At 54.7% G+C, this 21,022-nt stretch overlaps 1 protein-coding gene across 3 annotated transcripts in view; it reads left to right on the plus strand.

Annotated features, from left to right (window-relative positions):
• The window catches only part of SLC39A11 (solute carrier family 39 member 11), a 463,057-nt gene that overhangs the window by 381,176 nt on the left and 60,859 nt on the right, over positions 1-21,022 (plus strand). Inside the window, exon 8 of one of the 3 annotated variants that reach the window (XR_013961104.1) lies at positions 1,729-2,925. The exons of 1 other annotated variant lie outside the window; for it this stretch is intronic. Coding sequence is in view for 1 of the 2 variants with exons in the window: in XM_080678280.1 (XP_080534406.1) it covers positions 1,729-1,910 (182 nt within the window). In the remaining variant the exon portion in view is untranslated. Of the gene's footprint in view, positions 1-1,728; positions 2,926-21,022 lie in introns of those variants that run through there. One more of the 3 variants, XM_080678280.1, reaches the window with a different exon arrangement.

Here is a 21,022-nt window from a genome sequence, read left to right on the forward strand (position 1 = left end):
ATATAAACCATGTACCCAGAGGAATTGGGTAGGGGGGTGGGGGAGGGAGAGTTGGGCTCTGCTTAGACTGGTTATGTTCTAACCTCATTTTCCTCTGCTGGGCTGATTCCCTCGTCTCCACCCCACTCCCCAACGCCCCCTCTTCCCCCCCTCTCCGCCCCTGGCTGGGTTGGCCATGCCGGGATGAGTCTGGGGTGTTGTATGTTTTGCTTTTCATTTTATTTTGCAAGTCCCTCCCAACATTCCCCTCTGTGTTTAATGTCCCACTGCCAAGTGCATGCGGTTGCCGGGCAACAAGAAGGAAGTCCCTGTGTGATTCACCTGGCGGCTGCCAATTAATTGGCGAGCTGCGTGCGTCTCCCAGGGCAAGAAGGGCTTCTCCCGGCCCTGGGCCCTGTGGGAGCCAGCAGAGAGGGCCGCTGCCCAGGAGGGAGGGGACCAGAGGAATGTTAGCACAACTTGGGGGTCTTGGGGGTGCTTTCGGGTCCAAAGGAAAGAGAGTGTCTGGAAGGCCCAGGCAACACCTGGGCGAAGACGTACAATGTCCCCCTGGCCACCAATCAGAGAGCCACCTGGAGCGCCCAAACATCTCTGCATGGGCATGTTGGCTTGCTGTCTTTGGGTAGGTGACTCTAATATGCAGACTCTCACTCCTTCCAGGGGTGTCCATCCTAACAGGGACAGTAAGGCAGTCCCACAGTTCTTTTCTTTTTTAAATATAATTTTATTGATTTCAGGGAGGAAGGGAGAGGGAGAGAGAGATGGAAACATCAGTGATGAGAGAGAATCATTGATCAGTTGTTTCCTGCACACTCTCTACTGGGGATCGAGCCTGCAACCCAGGCTTGTGCCCTGACTGGGAAGGAACTGTGGTCTCCTGGTTCTTAGGTCAACGCTCAACCACCAAGCCAGGCCGGCGGGCCGTCTCTGTGTATTTGCCATCGGCATTGGGGAAGGAGAAACGTGTTAAACCGTGCCTTCACATTTCCTCAGAGGGACCCCTACCCACTCTGGATGGTTTTCTAATTAATTGTTAAGGGACTTGTGAGAGCAGAGAGGTGCCAGCTGAAGGGAACCTTAGGATTAGGGACCAGACCCTTATCATCCTCTACTGAGAACATTGGCACCCTTTGTGCCTCAGTTTCCCTGTTTGTAAAGTGGGAGATCTAATACCTCCACACTCCCCGCCCCACATCTCACATATTCCGGTGACCTGCTGAAAACAGAATTTTCCACTTCCTCTGCGCTGGCTGGGTTCAGTGTTGTGTTTTTTTTTTTTTTTTTTTTTTTTAATAAATCAGCTATGGGTGTAGTGGTGGGATTTGTGTGAAAGGCTCCCGGTGGTGACTCAGTGTACAGGGAGTTGCTTGAGATGGATTAATAGGCCTCCTCCCTCCCCCTGTGCTTTTAGAAGCAGTGTCTCCTCTTCTCAGCAGCTACCAGGGGTGGGTAAACTTTTTGACTCGAGGGCCACAATGGGTTCTTAAACTGGACCGGAGGGCTGGAACAAAAGCATGGATGGAGTGTTTGTGTGAACTAATATAAATTCAAAGTAAAGGAGCGGAGGGGAGACCAAGAGAACCGGATCCGGCCCGCGGGCCGTAGTTTGCCCACGGCTGAGCTAGACTCTTAGGGAGGAAAGTAGGAAAGTGACGCTCATTGTTGAAAGCCATCTGTTGGAGGAGCTGACAGCAGATTCTCACTCGAATGCTGTGTTTTGCTCCACAGGCCTAGGAAGCAGGACTGGGCAAAGGGCCGCCCTTCCTCACCCTCACCACCCACCAGGAAGCCTCCTGGAGCCAATGTGTGCCACCGGGCACCCCCTGAAGGTCCTGGCTCAGATGCAACCATCTGTTAAGAGGCAAGAACTCTGCATTGGATGGAGATACCTTATTTTGGAGAATATATAAAGAAGGTTCTGGATTTGAGAAGACATTTGAGGAGAAAGCAAAGACCCTCACTCTGAGAAATAGTGGGTGTGATGACCTGCATGCACTGGGGGATGCATCATTGCTGGGGCCAACCTACGGAGAAGACACCGGTGTCCCAGACCTTGCTTCTCCTTCTTATGGAAAACCCTTCCTCTGCAGCCGCCGGCTCCGAAGGCTGCCCTCCCCGCACCCTCAGGAACCCCAGGGCTTCCTGCCACCCCCTTTTTGCCCCCCACCTCCACACCTGCTATGCAGCGATTCTTGTTTGCTCGGTCATCTTCTAGCGGATACAGAGTGAATCGTTAACTACACTTAGGTCAAACAGGATCTGCGTTTTTTGTTCCTGCTCCTTCTCAAGACACGTGTGTGCCACTATGCGCACAGCCTTGGCGGAATCTTCCTTCTCATCCATTTGGGTCTGGCCGCACGGGTTCCAGAGGGATGCTGATCTGTGCAGGGACGTTCCTCGGGCGCTCGGGGACGTTGGCAGGGACTCCGGCGGGGGAGCTGGATCGTGAAGGCTGGCGTTCTCCATGCGCAACCGTCTTGGCCGGGATCACGCACGGGTGGACATCTGGAGGAGCAGAAAATGACGCTGTTGTTTATTCCAGCTGCCTTCTGTTGAGCCAGAGGCACAGTCAGCTGCATGACCCTCTCCTCTCAGGCGGCCGTTGGGGTCCACACCAGAACTTGGGGCTTCTTTATGGACCATCCAGCTACCAGCGCTGGTGGAATTTATGGCGGACCCTCTTCCTCCAGGGCGTGCCGATGACACACACACCCGGCAATGGATTGGGCCCCACGCGACGCGAGTCCTATTCGTTTCGTTCACTCTGTAGCCGCCATACGCATGGACGGAAATACCTCCTAGATGTCTATCCATGTCAGCCTTGGCCAAAATGCACGGCCAAGCAGGTCTGTACTTGCAGTGTCCCCCGTGAATGGATGGCATGCCTTTGCAAAAAAGAATTAAAGCCAGACCTGCCTTATCTTCCCTGTGTTGCAGGTGATGTGTTTGTGTGACCATTTAGTGACTTCAGTGTCTTCTCAGGGGAGCAAGGGGGTCCTTCTCGGCGTCTCAGGTTCGACACAGAACAGGGTGGGGGGGACCCCTGGAGGAGGTTTCCTGCTGTTGAAACTCGAGGCTTGTCCGTGAGCTTTCACCGTCCTTCCTTGACAGACAGACAGGCTCGTTGTATCAGTTCAATTCCTTTGGGTGTCAAGGGACAGAGACCCACTTACCTTACCTCCATGAATGCTGGTTTATTGCAAGCTTCCGTGGAAGTAGGCAGGAGACCGTCTCCCCAGCAGCTGCCCAGCTAGACCTTCCCAAGAAGCCCAAGTCATTCAAGAGTTTGCATTGCTGCTCGGCTGCTGGGGCTCAGTGGTTAGAATGCCGGTGCAGACTGAAGGGTCTTGGGTTGGATTCCAGTCAAAGGCATGTACCTCAGTTGTCCACGTGGACAGCAAACAATCGATGTGTCTCTTTCACATCGATGTTTCTCTCTGTCTCTCCCCTTCTCTTCCAACTCTCTCTAAAAATCAATGGAAAAAATATCCTTGGGTGAGGTTTAACAAAGGGGTTCCCTTTGTTAGAGGTTGTTTTCAGGGACAGCAGAAACTGTCAGACCATAGTCCCCTCGATCTTCTGCTCAGCAGCGGGATCCACTGCTCCTGATTCTAGAATTCGGCCTGTGGTGATGGGCCGAGGGTGCCCAGGACCGAGGGCTTTCCTAGGATGCAGGACTTCCAATGCTAACCCTGCCATAGTCCTGGGCAAACTGGGACAACTGGTCACCCTGCTGGGTGACTTGACGATCCTGGCTCTGCTTCTGCTTTACTTTCTGTAGCCGGCTGGTAGTCTTGAGCGGTTTGGCCAATCACCATTCAGGACCCTTGTGTCTGGTCATATCATTGGCCATTAGCAGCCTATAGATGCATGCCATTGGATCTGCCACCAATCTTCACCAAGTCAGTTGTTTCCAGAATGTTAGGGTTGCATGATACTGAATGAAAACCTGGGTAAAAGGAACCAGCTGAGACCACTTTCTTCAGAAGAGTGCTGTGGACAGTGGTGTGTGTGTGTGTGTGTGTGTGTGATACATGTACATACTACGTAGACTAATGAGCCCAGAAGAAAATTCTGCAGCCTAGCTAGACAGAGACTAAGAGCTAAAATCTTTGGGATGGTGGTGTCTGGAGAGCAAAGGAGTTGGCTCGAAGACTTCCTGAAATGCCTTTGAACGCTAGGATCCTTTAAACTATCAAGGGCATGTAAATTGGGCCTAAGTGTGTACTTTCTCTCTAAAGTCTCCTAGCTACCCTTTGCGTTCCAACTCGGAGAGTGGGGCCTGGGACCACCCAGGCTCCTCCTTCCCTCTGCAGACACTGCCTCGGTCTGGGCGAGAGGGGCAGACGGTGGTGCTGGCAGTGGAGGGTGGAGGAGAGGAAGGTCGTGCCAGCCCAGTCGTTGGTGTTCACGACAAGTAAGAACAATCCAAAGAAGGCAAATTACAGGTTCTCTTCAGGTTCGTCAAAGCCAGGCTTTCAGGATGCATGCCATCCCGAAGTTGTTGCTGCTTGCCGGGGATCAGGCCTCCTCATCTTGCTGGAAGACGGCCGTGCGTGTCTGCAGCGCCGGGACACGGCCCTTCTCTTGCTTCCTTCCATGGCGAATGAAGGAGTCGGGCCCCGAAGGTCTCCTAGCTCTGACGTCCACAGCGCTGCCCTATTTGATAGAGTTAATGACGTAAAGATTGGTTATTGTTGTTCCCCATGAGAACAGTACAGCAGACGCGGCCCAGGGTACAGTGGAACCGTATTTCCTCCACGGGCTGGCCATACTGATCTTGCTTTAGTTCGTGCTGAGCATAACTTAACCTCAAAGTAGTGCCGGTCCCTTTCCCCAAGGTTTGGTTCAAGCTTCCCTCCGAGATGTTTCCGTGGCATTGAACGTGACCCGGGGAAGACTTTTATCTCCTTCCCATGGTCCTGCGAACCTGTGTGTTGATAGAAAGGAGGTTCCAATGGTGAAGGACGTCCCTCAGCTCAGGAGGATGTGGTTTAAAGGGCATGAAGGTGACCTTGGGAATGCCACTGACCTTGGACAAGACCCTCCTGCCAGGCTGCTGGAAAGCAGGGCCGGCTCTCCCTACCTCTACTTTGGAGAGCAGTCCACAGAGGGAGCACGTGTCTGCCCGGGTCTGAAAGGGCCTTGAACTCGGGGACTTGGGGGGCGGGAAACTTGCACTCTTGTCCTGCTTTTGCTTCAGCTTTGCTCCAAGGTCACATGTACGTCACTCAAGCCTTTTCTCTGGGTCTCAGTTTTCTCATCTATAAAATGGGAGGGGGAGGGGGAGACATGGCTTTTCTTGAGGATCCTCCGAGGTCCCTTCCGTGGGTCAAGTTCCGAGCCCCACCTGGCCCAGATGGCGTCTGCCTTTTCTCTGACAAGTAGTTCTTTCTCCCTTCACCCTCGGCGGCCCAGGCCAGCAGTCCATTACCGAAGAATGCTTCAAAGCTGTTTGCACTCCTTGTCAGCTGCGCTGAACATGAGTTTGTTGAAGGGGAACGCAAATAGACATACAGACTGATGGCAGGACCGGGGAGGGGCCTGCTATTTGCCCGGGGTGACGGGGAGGGGAGAAAGCAAACCCGCCTGCAGTTTGGACCAGTAAATAAAATCGGGGAGCTCTGCGTGGCCGAAACCGTAGGGGATTTATTAGTTTGCTCAGTGGAAGGCAAACATGAAGTCTGAAGCTGCCCGTCCTGCGGCCTGCCTTGGGCCTTTGTATGCCGTCAGGCGCCGGTCACCTGGACTCCGGGTTATCAAGTGCTGTCGGAGGTGTGTGTTTCTAAATCGCTTTCCATATCCTTCTCTTTTTCTTCCTCCTTTGCTCACCCCTCCCCCACCGTTTACGGTGACTCAGATCTGGGTTCTGGAGAGGAGTGCAGGGTGTGAAAGACATTCTGTTCTGGTACGAATACGGCCCATACTCGGGGCTCGGGCTGGCCCGGGACTGGCCTGCCCACCGTGGTGTGGGCCTGGTGCTTCCCCTCCATCCTCTGCCCTGAAGTCTTTTTAAAAAAATTAATTTATTTTCCAGTTACAGTCGACATACAATAGCACATTCGTTTCAGGTGTACAGCGTAGTAGTTAGACATTTATATACCTTACAAGGTGATCACCCAGCAAGTCTAGTCCCCATCTGACACCTTCCCTATAGTCATTGCAATGTTATTGACTACATTCCCTGTACTGTACTCGACATCCCCGTGACTATGTTTAATAACTGGCAATGTATACTTCTCCATCCCTTCACCTTTTCCCCCCGTTCTCTCCCAACACCCCTCCCCTCCCGTCTGGCGACCATCAACACGTTCTCTGTATCTAGGAGTCTTTTTCTGTTTTGCTTATTTTGTTTTTGAGGTTCCACGTATCAGTGAACTCATATGGTATTTGTCTTTCTCTGCCTGACGTACTTCCCTTAGCATAATACCCTCTGGGTCCCTCCATGTGGTTGCAAGTGGCAAGCTTTCATTCTTTTTTGGGGGGCTGAGTAATATTCCATTGTGGGTATCTACTGCATCTTCTCTCTCCGTTTACCTATTGATCTCTGCCCTGAACTCTGAATAAGTTAGGTCCCTTATAAGACTGTTGGGCCACGGCCTTGCCTCTCCTTCAGCTTAACATGCACACGATCATGGGCATTGGGGAAAGCTATAGACCTCGTTTTTCTAAGTTGTAAGCTTTATTTCGTAGGGGACTACCCGTACCTAACAGGGACAGATGGCTTCTACCTGATGCATTGAAAGATGAGCTGCACCAGGGGGAGCTGTGAGTGCTGACGGGGGTCTGACCACCGGGGCTTGTCTCTCCCCACAGGCTGGACAGCCACCCGTCTGCCCACTCTCCACGGGTGAGCTGCAGTGAAACCAAACAAGATAGCACACCCTTTATCCTCTGCCAGAGACACTCCAGGCGCAAACCAGGCTGTGCCACTGTGGATCTTGGGTGCTCCGACCCCGTGGGTGCTTGCTAGTAGCCACCCACTGTGGGGTGCATGCACCCTGGCACGTTACTCCACGTCAGTCCCCAAATGCTCTCTCCAGACCACCTGCTCACTGTCCACGGAGCACACATCTTCCTAGCCTGCCCGGGATATAACGGTTCCCTGGCACTGCTCCTGTGGCCAAGAATCAACCGATGAATGCATGGATAAGTGGAACAACAAATCAGTGTTTCTCTCTCTCTCTCTCTCTCTCTCTCTCTCTCTCTCTCTCTCTCTGTCTTAGTCTCTCTGAAATAACGAAAATATTTTTGAACAAGTGAAATTAGAGTCTGGACAACATGGATGTCAATGTCATCTGTGGGCTCTGGCCAGCAGGACCCGTGTCATGAGATGATGCGACATTCAGCCAAGGAAAATCAGGCAGGTCAGGAGCTAACAGGGTCCAGGGTTTGACGGTGCTTTCCAATCTCAAAGCTCTTTGCAAAGCTTCTCATTTGAACCTCACGGCAACGCAGTGAGAAGGTCTGGGGACCCCGTTTTCATAGATGAGGAGAGGAAGTTGAGCCGGTTCAGTGACTTTCCCTGTAGCACCCCGTCAGGCCCCCACCCTCCGGTCCGTGTGACCGTTTCTCTATGACCATTTCAGGAGAAACTGAAAATGCAAGCTGTATGAGTCACAGCCGGCTGTTATAATAAAACACTCCCCGGTCTCATTGTTTTACCGAATGGTTTTCCCCCTTTACACTTCAGTGGAACATGAGCTGTTAGCCATAGGGGCCGAAGGTCCTTTTCCATGGAATGTAGGGACTCTGGCTCCTTTCTGGGGTCACCGCCCACTGCAGAGAGAGGCGGACAGAGCAGCGGCGAGGAGCAAGCCTGCCTGAGTCTGAACCACTGCCGACCTCCAGCCGTGGGACCAACCAGCAGGGGGTGACGTCGCCTCTCCATGCCTCAGTTCCCACATCTTCCCACAGCTTGTAGGGTGGGTGCGGGGGAGAACCGTTACTGCAGGTGCCGTGCTCACAGCATTACAGCCGAGCCGGGAGCACAGCGCTCCGTCAGTGGGACATCTGTTTTGTTTTTTTGGTTGTGAAATGATCTGCAGTTGAAGTGTTTCCCTTTGTCGTTCCTAAACGAGCCAGGCGTCCCACTGCTGATGTCACCTGTGAGGTCATGAGGGTGGTGGCCATCGGCATCGCAGCCCTCACACGGGGCATCCCCAGGATCTCTTTACTGGTTCCAGAGAGCTCTCTCACGAAAGATCGGCACCGCATCTGCCGGGCAGTGCTGACAGCCTCGCCGGCAGCGGTGTTTCCACCGCGCCTAATGGTTTTTGTGCTTCTTCCCATCTCGTGGCGGTTCTTGGGGGCAGAGGCAGAAGGGACTCCCTCACTCCAGGCCAGCCTGTTCCGAATGGCTCGTTTCACTGTGACCCTCAGACCCTTCCAATCCCCGGTTGCTGTGGCGATGTCATCACCAAACTTTGGTGGAGACAGACCCAGGGGTGGGGCGGGGGGAGGGTGATCTTAGGGACTGGGGCAGACCTGGTGCTGGTCTCCCCACCCGGGCACCTCAGGGATATGACTTCCATCTCGTTGAGGTCGAACTTCGCGGGCATGGTGGAGGCGGCTGGTGTCGGATGACCCCGGATTCGGGACGACCTGAGCCTTCGCTGAGCGGAAAGCCGGAGGCAGGAGCTGTGTGCTGTTAGCTCCTCACTCTGAACTGGAGCCGTAGGGACCGTCCGCCGTGACCCTTGCTCAGGTGACCCCTGCGCCTGCGTGGGGAGAGGAGACTGCAGATGTGAACTCCTTCGTGCGGCTGCGTTTTCCCGATGCGGTGTGGCGGCCTGGCTTCTCGCTGGCCGTGGGCGAGCTCTGAGGGTGGTTGGGTGGGATTTGGTTTAGCAGATGGAGCTGAGTATACACTGAGTGGCCAGATGATGATGATCTCTGAATGCATAATAATCTGGCCACTTGGTGTATATCCTATATAATAAAAGGCTAATGTGCAAATTGTCCCCTTGACCAGGAGTTCAACCAGCAGGCAGGCCGGCCAACCACCCATGTCCCCTCCCCCTGGCCAGGCTGGCTGGGCCCCACCCATGCACGAATTCATGCACCGGGCCTCTAATACACACACACACACACACACACACACACACATATACACACACACACAGAGTGGCCAGATTATTATGCATTCAGAGATCATAATAATCTGGCCACTCAGTGTAGATGGAGGTTGACTCGATGGTGTCCAGACACTGGCTCTCATAAGAGTGATTCTCCTTCGTAGACATCCTCAGCTCCCCAGTCACAAAATCTGGCTCTCCTACCAGCCACGCCTCGCTGCCCAAAGGCCACCTTCTCTCCAGAATCTGTCAGTTGCCTCTACCGATGAAGGAGAGGCCATTACACACGGACACGGGGACTTGAGGCCCCATCCGTGGCCTTCTCTCCGGGGGGCAGAGAGAACAGCTGATTTCCCAGCCTGTGGGGGACCGCCCCCCTGCCCCTATCCAGACGGCTCCCCGTTTCCTCACCTAGATTTGCAATCACACCCTTCCTCCCTCACTGTGGACCCACAAGTCCCCCTCTGGGAGCCCCACCCGCGTCGCCCAGGATCCTGGCACCGCATTCGGCTCTGTCTTAGGCTCCCTGGCACTGCTAGGGAATGGAAAAGCGGGTGTGTTTACAGTACGTGGGGCCAGAATCACATTAAAAATGAAGGAGCAAATAAGATGTTGTAAACAAATCTCCTTCCCAGTAAGGAGCCCTCCCCCCCCCCCACCGACCCCCTCCCCCATCCCTCCAACTCGCACCACTTTCCTCCTGTGTTTGGATAAACCCCCATCCCATACACCCCTCCCGGGGAGCGGCTGCCTGGCTCCCTGGGCTGTTCATTTGGCTGTGATCATTCCCCTCGTCTTGGAGCATCACACACGCCTACTTGTCCAGAAAATAGGCTTCCTATCGGGACCGGGGAGCAGCAGGCCCCCCCCTCTCCTTTCCCTCCTCCTTGCTCCCCGGCACCCCGTGGCCCTCTGACCTCACCGTAGGGTGTAGGCACGGTGGGTGGGAAGCGGGGAGCAGAGGAGAGGGGGTTTCAAATCAACGCTGGAGCAGGTACAAAGGGGTCGTGGGTGGGTGACCATGTCCCTGAGAAGGCTCCCCGACAGGAACCCCCCCGTGACTTTCTCTGTGAGCAGAAAGCCACGGGGCTCGGTTTCCTGACCCCAGCAGGTAGCTTATTGTAAAACAGTTCACCCAGAGGGGAACAAATACCTCGTTTCAGCATTTCCATGTCTTCCCTTTTTTGCTCTGAACCGGACGTGGGAGCAAGGGGGTGGAAGGGGACGGCCATTTTCTCTAGTTCTGAAACGCATGTGACCAGGTGGGGGGTGCGAACAAGGATTAGTCTTGTTTATGACTCCGTGGTGTTGTCAAGGACCCCTCGTGGCATGTTCTGAGAGCCCCCCCCCCCTCTCCCCGGCCCTCTCACCCTCTGTTCTCCTGCGCTGGAATGCAGAGGGGAGGTCACCCACGCTGACAGCCCTCACTTGCTCTTTAAGTTCATTTCGCTTTCTAAATCCCTCACCTTTGCCCGGTTGGGTGCATCGGTATTCTTGGAGGTGCTGACTTCAGAGAAGCCGAGCAGAGCAGAGAGGCACTGACTCATGGACCAGTCACGGCCTCCGCTTGGCTCCGGATTCCTTAAGCCTGAACTCAGTGGAGGCCCCGGAAGTGGGTTGGAGGTGGGGTGGGGGCGGGGTCTGCTGCACCATGGCAACCTCCCCAGGACTCCCCCCCACCCCGCAGCCTGCAAACTAGGGCTGTCCCAGGGCCACCTGACCTAGGTTTGGCACCTGGGTCGTAAGTAGGTGACGTGGTGAAGGGGGAAGCTGGGGATGTGGCCTTGTCGTGACCCTGGCTCCTGAGGGCTGCAGGGGAATGTTCTTGCTCCTGGTTGATAGTAGAGTGACTTTTAAAAAACATTTTTATTGATTTCAGAGAGGAAGAGAGAGGGAGAGAGAGATGGAAACATTAATGATGAGAGAGAATCATTGATTGGCTTCGTCCTGCACGCCCCTCCCCCCGCCCCCCGGGGGTGGAGCCCGCAACCCAGGCATGTGCCTTGACTGGGAATCAAACCGTGACCTCCTGGTTCATAGGTCAATACTTAGCCACTGAACCACGCCGGCCGGGCTGTTGCAGTGATTCTTGCTGTGCGGGTTAGAGAGTGAGGTGCACCGAACCATGGACTGTGCCTAGACCCCAAAATATGCCGCTGGCTCTGGGCCCGGTGGGTGTGAGCTGTGGGTAGACTTTTCCAGAATCAAGGAGGAGGAATGTCTAAAGATCCACCCCAATCTGGAGCCCAGGCCCCTCCAAGAGCAACAGGGGCCTCTAACTTAATAAAAATCCATATTTAACAACAGAACACGGTGCAGGGAGCCGGTGGTCCTTGTTCTCCGACCTTGGTTTGGGGAGCTCACCCCGGGGCTCAGGGGAGTCAGTTGCAGCCACCAGCCTCCCTCAGCAAGGTCATGGTGGGCACGGACGGGAGTGGGCCTCTGGTCCCCACCTGAGTCGGATCCCCTGGTGCCTCCAAGGTTAAACGCCGGGAGAGGAGGCCAGGGGGCGCCTCCGGGAGGGAGGACGGATCAGCCCCAGCAAAGTGCTGTGGAAGCAAAATCCATTGGCGGTAGCTCCTTGCCTGCCGTCAGGGTCAGGCACTCCCGGGTCAAGAATGCTTTGAATGAGAGGCGCTGGGGTGGACCAGCCGCCCGTGGGGATGCTGGGTCCTCAGTTCCGCTCTATTTACAACACTGTGTGTGTGTAAGCAGATTGCTGAGGGAAAGCTCGGCCAGCAGGGGACAGGACTCTGCGGTGGCCTTTAGAATTGGGAGGGGGGGAGGGGAGAGGTAGAGAGAAAGGTAGGGATCAACCAGCCCAATAGCCTTGCCACCTTTTCCCATCGCTCACCTTTCCCTCCAACCCAGCAGCCCCCCGGTGGGCGGGCCTTGGGAGGGAGGTGCGAGCATCTGGAACTCTCTTCAGCTGTGCCAGGCGAGACTCCAGTTCCCTGAGTCCATGGGACAGAGGGGCCCGAGGCGGTAAACACCCCCCGCGGTGGAGAGGGTAGCTGAGCGGATTTATGGAGCGCAGACCAGGCTGGCTGGGTGCAGGATGGCATGGAATGTGACTCCCTTCTGGAACCAGGGGTGACCTGGACTAGCGGTGGTTTGTGATCCTCCCCATGGTGCCTGCCGGCAAAGACGGCGTCTGAGGTGGTCGACGGTTTGCTAATATGGTTTGGAGAGCCCTCCCCTCCCCGACCAAAGGGACCACTGTGTCACATGCAGGTTAGGTCACTGCACACTTTACAGGCCAAGGGAGCTGTGAGTGGCCAAGGGATTTTGGAAAACTGTCTTCATGAACCCTTTTGCAGCCCCTTGCCCTGCCTTCAGCCTCCGTCCTTGCCGAAGGAACTTGGTGTCTGAGAAGTGACTTCCCCGGGTCCTAGGTGTGTACGGCGCCCTCTGCGGCTCTCTGCCCACGGGCTCCAGTCAGCATCTCCCAGGCCCCGGCTCTGCACAATTCTTCCTTGAGATGGACCATTGCCATCACCTTCGCAGCCAAGGCCACTTGGAGATCAAGGACAATGGCTTTGCCAGAGCTGTGGGGGCTGTGGGGCTCCGTACCTGCTTGTCACTCTTTTTTTTTTTTTAAAAAAAAATCTATTTTTATTGATTTCAGAGAGGAAGGAAGAGGGAGAGAGAGAAACATCAATGATGAGAGAGAATCATGGATTGGCTGCCTCCTGCACACCCCACACTAGGGATGGAGCCTGCAACCCGGGCATGTGCCCTGACCAGGAATCGAATCGTGACCTCCTGGTTCATAGGTCAACGCTCAACCACTGAGCCACGCCGGCCAGACAACAGACGTCATTCTTAGGGCTTTCCTAACTGACAGGCTCCTGTCAGTTGGTCTGGATGCCGGCGGGTGCTTCCTGTGGAGGTCCTGGTGGCACACAGCCATGGGTGACCAGCAGATGTTCAAGGCCCGGGCTGCTCCATTCCTTTCCCGTGGTCGGCTGGCCGGCCCTTCTGAGGTGGCTTTCACTCTCAGCCAAAGGCTCTCAGCCAGGGGGTTGACTGCCCCCCTACCCCATGCCAGGGGCCATTTGCAATGTCTGCAGACGTTTCTGGTTGTCACAGCAAGGGGGAGGGTACTACTGGCATCTAGGGAGTAGAGACCAGGGATTCTGCTCAAAACCCTACACTGCACAGGCCAGGCCCCACTACCCAGTCTCATCCAGCCCCCAATGTCCAGAGTGCCAGGATCGAGAAGCCGTGTGTTAAAACCTCTGCTGAGGGTGAAACCAAACACTAACCCTAGTCCCCCCGCCCCCCCCCCCCCGCCCCCCGCCCTTTCCCCATCACTTTATTTACCAAAGGGGGAAAAAAATCTGTTATTTTTTCCAAGTGCATTTCCCCCTGTATCTTATCAAGAACCACCAAGTTCAGCACACCCTTGATTAGTCACTTCCATTAACAGTGTTTATTTTGGGGTTTGTGTTTATTTTTGAAACTTGGTCCCCTCCCCCTGCCCCCCTGCCTCCTTATACACTAGTGGTGCCCAGCCTGGCTTTCTAGTAGTCTCGTCCACACTTTCCTAAACCCACAGGGGGTGGGGGGGTGCGGCTGAGCAACCTCTGCTCCCCACTTCCTCCGATGAGGGAGGTCTGCAAAGGACTTGAAGTTCTCTTAAAGCGGCGATTGTGGTTTGCCCTTTATTTCTCAGATACGCTTGGAAACCCTTTTCATTAGGGACTCCATGGACCAAGCCACCGGGGCCAGAGCTGAGGCTGTCCTCCTCGCTGTCCACATCTTGGGAGGCCAGAGACTGGGGGCGGGGGGGGGGGGGGGAGGAATGCTGGAAATCTAGCGTGTTCTCCATTGAGTCACAGGCCAGGAGAGTTTGGACTTGCGGGTCCCTCCTGTCCCTCCCCACCGCTCCCCTCATCACTGCAGGCTAGTCTCAGGCTATAGGTAAGTGTTGGTGAGCCATGGAGAACTCCAGCTCTTTCTCCCACTCACCCACCCATCCACCCTCCCACAGAGGGGCTTAGGGCCAGCTGAGGAACCCAGACCTCAGAGGAAATCTCAAGTCTTCCTCTTGTTTTTTTCTTTTTTAATATATTTTTATTGATTTTAAAGAGAGGGAGAGAAAGTCCTTCAGGCCCCACACTGGGGATCAAGCCTGCAACCCGGGCAGGTGCCCTGACCAGGAATGGAACTGTGACCTCCTGGTTCCTAGGTCAACGCTCAACCACGGAGCCACGCCAGCCGGTCAGGTCTTCCTCTTTGATTGGGCACCACCCACCGTGTCCCTCTCTTCTTCCCTGAGTCCCAGCAGCCGCTACATCCCCAGGAGGCCACCTACAGAACCCCCTTAGCACATGGAGCCCCTCATCATTCTGGGGGGTCTCCTTGCTAGTCTTGTACAGAAGCACTGGCCCCAGGATGCTGCCTGACAGGCAGGCCATAGGAGTCCCGGCTTCCTCTCCCCTCCTCCCATACTCCTTCCTGGGACATTTATTTGAATACCACCAGGGAGTGGGTTACTGGTGGGGTGTTTATTTGTTTAAACATGGGTGGTTCCTCCAGCGGAGGGTGTCAGGTTTCAAGGTTGGAGGACCAATGCAAACAGAGAGTGGGTGGTCTGGAAGGAGACATGGCCAGAGGCGGGAGTGAGAGACCCCATTCCCTCCTTCTGCCTGTAGGTGGGAATGCCGAAGGAAGCGTGACCTTGGTGGTGACCCAGTTATCTCTTGTCTATCTGTAAGGCCCAGGGACTCGGGATGTGTGTGTTCAGATGCCCAGACAGCCTGTTCCTAGACCGTTGAAAAGGGTATTTGGAAATCATTGGGCAATTATTTAGGGGCGGTACTCCGATTAATTGATCCGGAGGACTTTGGTGACTCTCTGGGTGCCTTGGGGAGGAGTGGAGGGTGCAGGCTGGACTGGTTCTAATGGCAGCCCTGCCCCAATAATTCTAGAAAACTCCTAAACAGCTGGATGGCGAGTCTCTTTCCTGGAAGAGGTTGGGTTGCTGACCAGAATGAATGGTCCTGCCTTGTATCCTAGGGCCAGCCTCCTTCCTGGGTTCAATTAGCCAGAAAAATATCTCGGATTGGTTTTTTGTGTCCCATAGGCCCTGATAGAGCTTGGAGTTTGTGTTTAGCAGGTGGCTATCAGGTGCAGATATAGGTGTAGGTACAGGTGTGGGTGTAGGTACAGTTGTGGATATAGGTACAGGTGTGGGTGTAGGCGCAGGTGTGGGTGTAGGTACAGGTGTGGGTGTAGGCGCAGGTGTGGGTGTAGGCACAGGTGTGGGTGTAGGCGCAGGTGTGGGTGTAGGCACAGGTGTGGGTGTAGGCACAGGTGTGGGTGTAGGTACAGGTGTAGGTGTAGGTACAGGTGTGGGTGTAGGTACAGCTGTGGATATAGGTACAGGTGTGGGTGTAGGCACAGGTGTGGGTGTAGGTACAGGTGTGGTTGCAGGTACAGGTGTGGGTGTAGGCACAGGTGTGGGTGTAGGCGCAGGTGTGGGTGTAGGCGCAGGTGTGGGTGTAGGCACAGGTGTGGGTGTAGGCGCAGGTGTGGGTGTAGGCGCAGGTGTGGGTGTAGGTACAGGTGTAGGTGTAGGCACAGGTGTGGGTGTAGGTACAGTTGTGGATATAGGTACAGGTGTGGGTGTAGGCACAGGTGTGGGTGTAGGTACAGGTGTGGTTGCAGGCACAGGTGTGGGTGTAGGCACAGGTGTGGGTGTAGGCGCAGGTGTGGGTGTAGGCACAGGTGTGGGTGTAGGCACAGGTGTGGGTATAGGCGCAGGTGTGGGTGTAGGCGCAGGTGTGGGTACAGGTACAGGTATGGGTGTAGGTACAGGTGTAGGTGTAGGTACAGGTGTGGGTGTAGGTATAGGTGTAGGCACAGGTGTGGGTGTAGGTACAGGTGTAGGTACACGTGCCCAGGTTGCAGGCTCGATCCCCAGTATGGGGTGTGCAGCTGATCAATAACAATTCTCTTTCGTCATTGATGTTTCTATCTCTCTCCCCTTCTCCCTTTCTCTCTGAAATCAATAAAAATATATTTTAAAAATAAATAAACGACTAAAAATGCAGACATGAGTGTCCCTCTCTAAATTCTCGGGTGGGTGTAGGTATAGGTGTAGGCACAGGTGTGGGTGCAGGTACAGGTATGGGTGTAGGTACAGGTGTAGGTGTAGGCACAGGTGTGGGTGCAGGTACAGGTGTAGGTGTAGGTACAGGTGTGGGTGTAGGTACAGGTGTGGGTGTAGGTACAGGTGTGGGTGTAGGTATAGGTGTAGGCACAGGTGTGGGTGCAGGTACAGGTGTAGGTGTAGGCACAGGTGTGGGTGTAGGTACAGGTATGGGTATAGGTACAGGTGTAGGTATAGGTACAGGTATGGGTATAGGTACAGGTGTGGGTGTAGGTATAGGTGTAGGCACAGGTGTGGGTTCAGGTACAGGTATGGTTGCAGGTACAGGTATGGGTGTAGGCACAGGTATGGTTGCAGGTACAGGTATGGGTGTAGGCACAGGTGTGGGTGTAGGTACAGGTGTAAGTGACATCGCTGCTCTCTGGTTGGTGGTATTCTCAAACTGGAAGCAATGGCCATGCAGCACGTTGTCCAAAGTTTCTCCCCTGCTGAAATGGCAAAGCCACGGCAAGGCCCCCCATTAGGCTCCACAGACGGAATGCTGGAAATCTAGCATGTTCTGCCAGGAAGTAGTTGTGGAGGGACAGTACCAGGGAAGGTTTTGGAGACATGGCAGCATCCACTTCATAACATCGTCACATACAAGAGATGCTGTAGAGGTGGTAGCGAATGGCCATTGGCTGGTGTCCTGCCGAGGGAAAGAGAAGATTCATGGAGCAATGGAGCATGAGGTCAAACACAGAAATCATCTCCTAATCCCAAAGGTCACCGCCCCAGGGAGGCCGTGGCATCACTTTATAAAATACCGGACGGAGAGGAATGCTTTTGGCCAAGTCCCAGTCTCTGGACGGAGAAAGAGACTGTCCCCAGATAGAAAGCACCTGAACTCCCAAGGTCAGATACGGGTTCACAGCTCAGCCAGCCATGGAAGACCCTGCACATTAATGGTGTGCATCCCGAGAATTTAGAGAGGGACACTCATGTCTGCATTTTTCGTTGTTTATTTATTTTTAAAATATATTTTTATTGATTTCAGAGAGAAAGGGAGAAGGGGAGAGAGATAGAAACACCAATGATGAAATAGAATTATTATTGATCGGCTGCACACCCCACACTGGGGATCGAGCCTGCAACCTGGGCACGTGCCCTAACTGGCAATCGAACCGTGATCTCCTGGTTCATAGGTCGATGCTCAACCACTGAGCCACCCCCGCCAGGCTCATGTCTGCATTTTACTTTGACATGTACTTAAAAGACGAGATGGGTTGATACCTAAGCAAATGCGTAAATATGTGTTGATGCAAACACAGTGGCATCTTGAGGATCTGAGACTCCAGGTGGTATGTGTGTATAGATACAACATTTCTATACGTTTGAAATTTTTCAAATAAAATATTGGCACCAAGTCCCAATTCCTGGGCCACCCATGGTGATTTTGCTTCAGCGAGTTCGTGATGAGGTCTGGGAGTCTTTTAAAAGCTTTTCAGGGGGTGGTGATGATACACCCAGATGGGCTGGGCGTCTGTGGAATAGACTGGTAGCCCTCGGACTCGGATGTACACAGGAATCTCCTGGAGACGCTGTCAAAACGCAGAGACGGATCCAGCGGGTCTGAGGTGGGGCCGAGAGTCTGCGTTCCTCACAAGCTCTCCGGCGATGCTGATGCTGCCGGTGCCTGGACCACACCTTGAGCAGAAAGAAACGGGGGCCTGTCCCTCGTTCCCATCATGTACCCAGTGGGCAGTGCGTCTCAACTGGGACGTCACTCTGGGATCATCCGTGAGCTTTAAAATAAACTGATGCCCGGGAGGCGGGGGGTGAGGGGGTTGGGGGTGGTGTCACCCCAGAGATTCGGCTTTAATTGGTCTGGGGTGCAGCATAGGCAATGAGACCGAAAAACCCCTCAAAAAATCAAAACCTCAGTCGATTCTAAGGTCCAACCACTGATTGAATGTCATGGAGTGACTGTGTGGGATTATTAAATTTTAGAAAATGAACTTTTTGCACCAAAAGAACCTGCAGAGACTCATCATCAGGGTGTGTGTGGGGGGTGCGAGGGCGCTTTTCTAACAAAGGCAGAAGGTCAAAGCCAACTGCCCCCCCCCCCCATTCTCCCTAATGAGAAGGATAAACAGTCAGCCATGGCTGAGCGCCAGTCGTGTTTCCTTAGCTCAGTGGTCGGCAAACTGCGGCTCGCGAGCCACATGCGGCTCTTTGGCTCCTTGAGTGTGGCTCTTCCATAAAATACCACGTGCGGGCGCGCACGTACAGTGCGATTGAAACTTCGTGGCCCATGCGCAGAAGTCGGTTTTCGGCTCTCAAAAGAAATTTCAGTCGTTGTTCTGTTGATACTTGGCTCTGTTGACTAATGAGTTTGCCGACCACTGCCTTAGCTCATTTTATCATCATGGGGACCAGGAGAGGCAGGCATGATCGTCTGTTTTAAAGATGGGGCAATGGAGCTGGATGGAGTCGAGTGACTGGCCCAAGGTGACACAGCTTATCCCGAGATCTGAGCCAGGTGTGCGCGGCTTCCCATCATTCTCGTGTCTTGGGGATCTATGCCACGGGGTTGGAAACCCGCCGCCTGTGGGCCCTGTCTGGCCAGCGCCCACTTTCTATAAATCACGTCTGATGGGAGCACGGCCTCCCACTCCCTTACGTGCCGTCTGTCTGCTTTCCCTGTGTCGTGGCAGGTTCAGCCGTCGCCACGGGACCCCCTGGCCTGCCAAGCCGACCTCGGATGGATGGATTGGTGAGGCAGCCAGCCCAGAACCGGGGAGGATGAGCTCGAACGCACGGTCACTGCGGCTTCCGCATCTGCTCGGACCGTTTTCCTCACTCTGTGGGCTGCGTCTCACTCTTGAGGGTTGCTTGCTTCCTCGGAACATATTTTATTTTGATGCCAAAATTTCGGATCTGTTTTCGTAAGAGCAGGAGGTCTCGATCCCAAAGCCAGGACCATCACCCAGCTCTCTGTGGACTTGGGGGAGGGATCCAGCTGCTGGCCAGGCCACCTTCCGCTCCAACACCGTGGGAGGCCTGCGTGCAAAGGCTGCTCCTGCTGTTGGGGGGGCGTGTGTCAGCAGCAAAGAGGCTTCCTCCCATCCCATCAGCCCGCTAGGGAGAAACCCTATCAAGAGGTCAGCAGGGAAGAGAGGGGGCGGAAATGCCAATCAATCCTTCAAAGCCCCACCCTCCTGCTGCTTCCAGCCAGTGAGCTGGGGCAGAGCATCCCTGACCCACCCCCAGGGGCTGAGGGCAGGGCGAGCAGGGGAAGTGCATTTGGTAATGATTCTCGATTTCCTGTTTGGTTTCTGTCCAGGGAACTTTGGGATATGCTAACTCCTATGATATGTGTACACATCAGCAGCCCTCTGGTTCTCCCAGTGTGCACGTGTGCATGTGTGTGTGCATGCATGCATGTGCGCTCACGTGTGTGCGTGCGTGTGTGTGTGTGTGTGTGTGTGTGTGTATGTCTGTGTGTCTTCCCCCTTTGCTACTTTTCCTCTTTTGGGGCTTCTTTGCATTTTCTGTTGTGGTTAAAGGGTGTGAGGCAGAGCTGTGCGACCAAGTTCCCAGCCTCCTTGGGGAGAATTTATGGAAAAGGAGAGGCGAGAGGTAGGGAGGGGCCGGCATCCCTTGCCTGCATCCGGAGGCTTTGGCCTGGGAGCCATATAGAGTCTGTTCCGGTTGGACAAACAGCCGGTGAAGCTGTAAAGGATGTGTTTAGGCAACCAAACATTTATTTAGTGCTTGCTGTGTACATGAGATACAGAGGCACACAAAAAAACCCAGTCTTGTCCTCTAAGAGGAGAGAGAGAGAGAGAGAGAGAGAGAGAGAGAGAGAGAGAGAGAGAGAGATCAAAGTAGCTTGATAAATTGCAAGGGCAGAAATAGGCAGTGATTGGGATGGGGATGTGGGAGGCGAGGGGGCCGTCAGGAATCCTTTAGCTCAACGTTCTCTCCCAAGCAGGACCGAGGCTCAGTCTCCTAGCCGAGGGCCAGGGCCCCTAACCAACAGCTTTCCGGAATAATAACACCAGGCAGACCTGCTAAGCCCTCAGCACTGTCGAGGTTACATGGCAGGTGGGCCACGCTAGGCAGCATCCCTGGGACACCAGCCTTAGCCTGGGGTGGCACTGAGGGGCGGGGGGGGGGGAGACAAGGGAGAGAGGGGCTGGCACCCCAGGGCGACTTTAACCTCAGGGAGACTGGGGCTCCAGGGAGGAGGTGCAGGAGGTGATGTGCTTCCTCCTCACTAAATAACCACTTCATCCCTCCCCGGGGAGAAGGAGAGCTCCCCGTTTCAGCACCTTCCAAACCCTCGTGCTGTGCCCGGCCCCACTGTCACCTCACCTGGAGGGAGACAGGCTGTGTGTGCAGCTGGGCCTGTTTCTTCCCAGGCAGACCAGAGTGAGAGCCGCTCACAGCACAGACTGTCTGAAGCCACAGGGCTCAGAGCTTCAGGTGGAGGGAAAGGGAGGGGGCCTAGACACAGGGTCTCCCCTGCTAACCCCCCCTCTTGCCCCCCCCATCCCTTTGAACAACTTGCTTTGCTGATAGTGTGCTCAGGGCCGGGCTTGGTCGAGGTGGAGCTGGGGGAGCCCAGGACCTAGGACTGTAACTGGGGTCCCCTTGCTTCCGAAAACCCCTCACAAGGCCCAGCTGCCTGCCTTTCTCAGCCAGGGGTGGGGTGGGCAGAGGACTGGACCCCTTTGCCATCTCCTCCCACCCCTCCCGCCCAGCCTCACCCATTGTTCCAAGAGCTGAGCGGTAGAAACTCCTGGGCGAGATGACGGGCTGTTGGTGCTTCGATCTGTGT

This window comes from Plecotus auritus, assembly GCF_963455305.1.
Source record: "Plecotus auritus genome assembly, chromosome: 7".
NCBI classification, from domain to species: Eukaryota; Metazoa; Chordata; class Mammalia; order Chiroptera; family Vespertilionidae; genus Plecotus; species Plecotus auritus.